The sequence below is a fragment of the Montipora capricornis genome, chromosome 6 (genome assembly GCF_036669925.1).
Source record: "Montipora capricornis isolate CH-2021 chromosome 6, ASM3666992v2, whole genome shotgun sequence".
Lineage (NCBI taxonomy): Eukaryota > Metazoa > Cnidaria > Anthozoa > Scleractinia > Acroporidae > Montipora > Montipora capricornis.
Window position 1 is genome coordinate 4627764 of NC_090888.1, and position 7500 is coordinate 4635263.

Here is a 7500-nt window from a genome sequence, read left to right on the forward strand (position 1 = left end):
ATCACAGTGCCTGGGATATGCTTTTCCTGTTTGTTTCATTAGTAACAACAAGATAATAAGATTTCGAAATCTGCAATGCGCATTGTGTAACGGATTAAAGCCCAGCAATTTGAAGATCGATTGTAGTATTTCAGGTTGGGACCCCTCACCGCCTCTGACCATCCTCTTCGATTTTACGTCCTCCTTCGAGAGCAGGGTTACAGTCAAAGACGAAAAAGTCTATCTGGAGCGAAATTTCAAACAAACTTGGCATTGTGCTTCTGACGAAGTGTACGACCCATACGTTGGAAAATGTAAAAGCATTGTCAGTTTACACCGATCACAAATTGTCACGAATGTTTCCCAAAATGTACAAACAGTACCCATTGATTTCGTTTTCCGGGATAAACAAACAGTATCTGTTGATTTCATGTCAAACGAAACAATACTGTCGAATTTGAACTGCACTTTCGAAGTTTTCAACCAAAGCGATTACGAACAACGACCTAATGGTACCGTCTACATTAAACCTCACCACAAGATATACGGGAGAACGAGGTACACAATTCGCGGCAATATTTTGCTACTTTGCGTCAACTTTTCAAGAAATGCTACAGTGGTGGACAAACAGCGGTGCACAGGCTACCTCACTAAAACGACGTCAACATCTCTCCAAATAATGACTTTTGCTGGCTGCATTACGTCAATGGTGTCCCTCCTTCTCTTGTTGGCAACTTACACTCTATTTTCTGAACTGCGCAACTTGCCTGGAAGGGTCATCATCAATTTATCGATATCTTTGCTGCTGTATCAAGGCGTCTTTCTCGCAGCAATGAAGACTTCCAGTCATGAGCAATGCCAGGTCATTGCCATTCTTCTTCATTATTTTGTCTTATGCTCTTTCACGTGGATGAAATGCTATGGCGTATGATGTACACAAGACCTTGACGTCCTCGGGTAAGTAAGCTTAAGAGTACTCTTACTATTGGGGGAGGGGGGCTCTGAGAAATGTATTTGTTATCTCGGATCATATAGATCCTTCAGCACCAAAACACAGAAGATTCCGGCCAAAAGAACTTATGTCCAGAACTGAATGTTCGTAATTAGGTGCACGCCCGATTTTGATACTCCACGAATTGTCCCTAGTGATATCACCCCCTGTTTTTCTTCATATTTGAAAGTGTGTTTGCTAACACCTGACTGGCAAAAATTTGAGCTTTGATTTTTAGCCAAAGGCTGTTGTTCACTTTGAGTGTAAGTTTTGGATTCCATGGTTCGCCATTACTCACGTTCAAAACTGACCGATTGGACCTCAGAGGGTTGTATCTCGGGAAAGGGACGTCATTTTCTTACTAGCTTAAAATCTCAGCGTGTGAACGCAGTTTATTATGTTTGCAAAACAAGAGATTAAAAGTCTGAAAGCCAGACACTTAAGGCGCAGAGACACGGGTTGCATTCTTAAACTAGTGAGTCTCTGATATCATTTTCTCCTCAATCCAGCTCTCTCAAGATTTTAAAATTAGTAATGGCAGACCACGATAAAATAGGGAAATTAAAGTTAAATTAAACAGGTGTCGTTTTGAAATGACGGCTTAAAACTTTGGTCACTTGTTTTTAGTTAACATAGTTTTAAAATCCAAAGAAAAAGCCGCACTCCTTAAGGGCCACAGACGGATTTTTCGGGCGTTGCTAAGGAAGTGAAATGTTACTTCCGGTGACTGACGTCATCATATCATGAGCTGACAAGAAAACCCACTCACTGGCAAAAGTCACCGCACAAACTGTTGTTTCAATCGAAGGTTTATCCTCGCCCTTCCTCGCGCTCGTTCACAGATCAACTGCGCATGCGTAAACGAACGGACTTCCGGTTTGAGAAAAAAAGCTAAATTTCCGGTGGTTTTAAATTGAATTAAATTTTTTTTTACATGATACGTTTCACCCCCAATACAGAATATAGCTAAGCATTGATTTTTTAAAATCATCTTTTTGAAAAAGTTATGGGTATTTCAGTATCGTTTTATGTCTTCAAAAAGAACATTTTCAAAATAAAAAGAAAACCATGCTTGGCTGGATGCAAAAACGGATACAAATTATCAAACCATCGATTAAATACCCAAATTGCGTAGCACGGAGACAAATTTAGAGTTTTCTTTTATCGGTCACGTGACCATGGGCGTGGTATGATGACATCATATTTAGGGTCATTGGCTTAAAAAAATTGTAAACTGACCAAAATAATGCCAAATTCTCTCAAATTACTGAACCATTACATCCTTAGCAACGCACCCGAAAAGGTACGTCAGTGGGCCCTTAAGTGCCCAACAATGACGTTTTATCGGGTTTAAAAGACGTGCTAGCGTTATTTTTTGGTGAGGGTAAACAACCTCGGTAAATGTAGCTGTTTATCTTTACTTATAGACCGGATTTTGGGGGACACTTTGTGACTTCGATTGTCATGTATTCCCAGACGCTGGCGATGAACTTGGGGAGGAGAGCAAGGGGACACCTTGTGACGCTTATCATGAAGTGGACGTGCACTACCGACTTTCACCCTTTTTCGTAGGCGCGAATAATACGGTTCAATTTGAACGTCATGTGCAGTAAAATATTTTTCACCATTTTTTGCACGCTTGTAAAAGTGTTTTTCTAGAATCCTTTACAAAAATAACAATGAGGGTTGAATCTCAATAATCCAGGGCGCGGTTGTTCAAAAGCCGATTAACGCTAATCCCAGATTAAAATTAACCAAGGAGTTTATTTCTCCACTAATAAATGCTGTTCAACGTTGATATTCGGCAAAACTTTACATTAGAAAAAGCCAATCTTGAAAAAGAAAAATAAGCAAAACAACCTTTCACCAAAAAGTTGAAAACATGAAACAAAAGTTTACGCTAATCCTGGATTAAGCTAATCGGCTTTAGAACAACCGGGCCCTCGGTTAGAGTTGTTCGGAAGATTTCACCCCGGTGTGTAGGTTTTGTGGGTTCATTGTCCGTTTTCGGATTTCACCATAAAAAAAACCCACAAAATTAATATTTGGATCGGAAAAAATGCACTCTTAAATCATGCCTTAACGAATACATATTTTCGTTATTTTGAAGCAGCATTGCGATTAATTAAGTGCTCTTATAACAAGCCGCCCCTGTGTGTTGTAGCACCACAAAGTACAAAGCTTAGCTTACAATAGTTACGATGGTTGCGTTTCAAGAAATGCAAGTGACGTCGAGAGAAGTGAAAGAAACGTGGCGGCCTGCGGCTCTTACATCTTACTACTTATTATTCTCTACTTACTCTCGACACGGCTTCCAGTGCATGCCTTAAAACACAACAAAGCACAACAAATCCTTTTTTTTTCTTTAAAAAAAGGCCGCGTTGGATTTTTACTATTTTGACTGTCCTCTACTTCGAACTCTCCTTTACCGATTTGAAGCATTCGAGTGCCATTGTTAAATCGAAGTTTTGCTTGAATACCTAGACGGCGGACGTGGATCGAATCGTCAAGGAAACCACAATAAACGCTTAGTGAGATACTGTTTTTTCGGATGGGGCGTTCCTGCTATTACCGTGTCCATCTTTGTGATCTGTGACCAAATTCTCAGGAAAGGATTGATTGGATACGGTAGGTCTACAGTCTAAATATGAATTTAAACGGACTCTATCACGGCAGGGCAATTCATTTAATTTCCTTTGCGTACAGAGGTACAACCCAATGCAACACCCTTTCACGTAGACTGAAGTCACTCTTTAATTCCAACAGGAACAATACTAAGACATTTTAAAGCGTGTGGTGAAAACATTCCCTTTTAAATTGTTCAGCTTTTGGAAAATCGAGAGGATGCGTTTAAGGACGTTCGCGCCCATTGCTACTGCGCATCTTTTTGCACATGTCACGCACACGTCATGCATCGTAGACCACGCAAGTAAACACGATGCTAAAGGCGCAAAAATTTTCCACAAGAATGGAACATGAAAGTATGTGGCATCATGGGATAGCTGTGGACCCAGGTCTTCTCGGAAATGTCACGCAAATGGAGTGACAGTGCGAATAGACAATCGCTTTGAGAACCTCGCAGCGATTTTACTCTCTTGAATGCTCGGTGACCCCCATTTTTCTTTCCGTAGATCACTTCCTTTCTTGATTTTGTCCATTTTAACAAAAAACAAAAAAAATCTGTACGTGAGAAGTTACAAATATTTTCCCTTTTATGCTCTCGTGCGACCGAAGTTTTCTTTCTCAGACTAATATGTATCGTTTTTCAAGGTCTATTTCACCTCAGAAAAAGACATCAGCTGCAAAGGTTAATTTAGTTATATTAGTTGTGTTGAACTGAGTACGTTTACCTGATCTAAATTTCACTCATGTAGCTTTTTTATTGCTGACAGTTGTAAGCTAAGATCGTCTTAAAGTAACGCAATCTTCTAAAAATGCACCTCATGATCTCGAAAACGAGCACGGTGACCCCCCATTTTTTTTGCCTTTTTGGCAAAAGTAGATCATTACCTTTCTGCGTGGCAAGTTTAAAAAAATCTGTACGTGGGAACGTTTTGGGCGCGAACGTCCTTAAATCATATATTGAAAGTTTAACCCACTTTTAACTTTCATTTATTTTTTAAGTAATGGTCTAGATTGTCAATAAATTTTATTCTATTTAGTCTACTTTAATACGCATGCTGGCTTTTTTAATTAACACGCGCTACTCCACAAGCTTCACGCTTTAATCTCCATCGTGAGAATGAACGGTTTTTTTTTTCGGGCTTCATTTGTAACTGCCGAAGTTGATGGCAACTGCAATAATAATTTTCACTTAGAGTTTTTATATATTTTTTTTTCATCCATTGATCAACAGGAGAAGGAGAGGCTTATTGTTTCATATCCAAACCTGAAGCTGTTCTTTATTCCTTTGTTGCGCCAATTGCATTGATAATGCTCTTCAATGCATTTGCCTTAGTGCATACCGTATTGCACATTGTAAAGACAAGGAAGGTAAGACTAAGCTATTAGATACGGATTTATCAGATTTTTGTATAGCATTCGAAACGATGTACTGGTTAAATCGTTACTATTTGAGAGCCTCAATTCAGGATGACAACGCTCGCCGAATGAGTGAACATCCTCTCTTCGACTAAAGATGATCACTGCCCAACCAAACATCGACGGGGCTTGTACTGCAAGGCTGGAACTGATGGACGGACAGCTGATCATGAGTGCCTCATTGACAACTGTCAGAGTGACTGCTGAGTAACCGACTGACTGGAACCCCTTAGCCTCATGCCAGTCATTACCAATCAATTAACTGCTTGACTGCTGAGTAGCCGATTTATTTTCGGCAATTAAAGCGGCTCATCAGTGAATAGTAAATGGACAGCTGTTATACCCACCGGAAACCTATGTTCCTCACTACGAAAGAACAAGGGCTACATTGTGAAGATAGCAGAACCATTGGCAAATGCCACTTAAACCAGTATGCGGAAGGAACACACTTTGTATGACGGTTAAGAGTCTTCCTTGCTTGGTGACATTCCAACATTGTCAATGACTGACTTTTATTTTCCAGAGAACGCAGAAGGTCACCAATCAACGGCATAGCACCGGCGTAGCCTTGATTTGCGTCAAAATGGCGTCAGTCATGGGAGTGACATGGATTCTTGGAATCGCTGCCAACGTGCAAGCCTTGTCATTTCTGTGGTACCCGTATGTTGTTCTAAACAGCCTTCAAGGTATTGTGCTCTTTCTTCGCTTTATTTCCTTCATTTGTACGGTTTTTGCTAATCCCTGATATATGACAGTTATGATATCAGCTTAGTTTTTGGTCAGGACGCATGCAACTCTTACACCGGCTCTCGTGATTGGTTCAGAGAACAAAGGGGCCCAAAAATACACAACAGAAACAATGAGGCCCAACCCTAAACGCATCATGGGCTGTGTCCCATGCTGGCCCAATGAAATTAGCGGAATTAAAGAGCTGAGTGTCATCCATAATTTCTGAACATGGCTTTTCCATTGGAGCAGTCATTATTAAGTGGGGTGATCATGAGGGCTGGAGCACGATAGAATGAGGGGCTCGTTGATTTTTAAGCCGAAGGGAGGATACAAGGCTGCGAGGAGCTTTTAGGGTCAGATACTATTGAGCATAGTCTCCTCTTATTTCCATCCCCTAAGTAATGGTCGTTCCGTGACGTCGGTCTGGGAAGAGAAAACGCAGCGATTTTGAAAAGTCCTCCAAGGGACAGTTTCACGGTTTTGCGCATGTCCAAGCATGTCCAAGCATGTCCAAGCATGACCAAGCAGTTGTAAAGTTTACAGTTTGTTACTGAACCAGATGATGTTTGTTAATCACAGAGAATATTAAAGAAAATACACTGGATGACTGACACCCAAATTTGGTGGAAGATACACAGAAATATGAAATTTACTTTTGACCATCGAATTTATTATACCGGTCGAACATTTTATACTACGTACCAGTTATCTATTCGCATGCAATAGGTTCATAACACAAAGGAAATGAATGCAAAAGTAATTCCAATGAGTTATTCCACTTCTATGGTATTGTTTCCGTTTTCTGCATCAGTGCTTTCGATTGTTTTAATAACAATGGAATTAAATGGGCTGACATGACAGTTTGCCCATGCGCAGAGACGTGAAACTCTCCCTTTAATTATCTTCCCTAAATTATTAATAGTGATGAGGCCTGGAGCACGTAACTGGATGATGAGCTGGAGGAGCTCCCTAACGTCGGTATAGACAGAAAAAACGACGCCATTTTTAAAAGGCCATAGTTAACTTACTTTCATTTCAACTGCGCTCAAATTTTATAATCTGACTATACTTGAGGATCTTTCAGCTTGCAAGATTATCCGCTTTCACATAATCGAACACACTCAACATTTATCGTTTGTTGACTCTCGAAGGCAACGTTTTAAATGCTTCAAATTAAACAAGAATTATTCGTTATAATCATCAGTCCCGTAATTTAGTTTCTTTTTGGTACCTTATGTTAAGTTTTGTACCTCCCTCAGTATTGTTAATCCAACACCTCTTCTTTGTATGACATGATCACCAGTGTGCATGTTTAAAGGATACTCATTTCGTGTGACTTGATCTTACTGAAAGTTTGGATTTTTGCACTATTATAAGACAAGCCGTTCTGCCCCACGCATCAAAAGTGTGTCATCGTCATCATCCTCATTGTTATCAACAACCAGTTCTTAAACCGTGAAGCTTAGCAATAAATGATTTAACTTCGGTTGCCACCTGAGACCAATCGCAGCGTCAATAAAAAAAACGGCCAATAATGTGGCGTATAATTTGCCCTATCTGCAGGCGACCGAACCTGGCGTCTCAATGCACGTGTTAATCCTTTATTGTCGCTTTATTTATCGTTTAGATTTCACTTATTTCTGTTGTATCATCCTGTTAAAGTGCCCCTGTGACCAAAAAATCAATTCATATTTTTCTTTGGATTTCAAAACTATGTTAACAAAACACTAAGTGACCCACGTTATAAGCCTTGATTTCAA

The 7500-nt window shown here is 40.0% G+C and overlaps 1 protein-coding gene across 1 annotated transcript in view; it reads left to right on the forward strand.

Moving 5' to 3' along the window:
- The first annotated feature begins 776 nt into the window (after positions 1 to 776).
- The window catches only part of LOC138054616 (probable G-protein coupled receptor Mth-like 1), an 8763-nt gene continuing 2039 nt past the window's right edge, over positions 777 to 7500 (forward strand). The window contains exons 1-4 of the mRNA XM_068901114.1: positions 777 to 936; positions 3455 to 3598; positions 4827 to 4963; positions 5535 to 5697. Of these exons, the coding sequence (XP_068757215.1) occupies positions 900 to 936; positions 3455 to 3598; positions 4827 to 4963; positions 5535 to 5697 (481 nt within the window). The 5' untranslated portion in view covers positions 777 to 899. The remainder of the gene's footprint in view (positions 937 to 3454; positions 3599 to 4826; positions 4964 to 5534; positions 5698 to 7500) is intronic.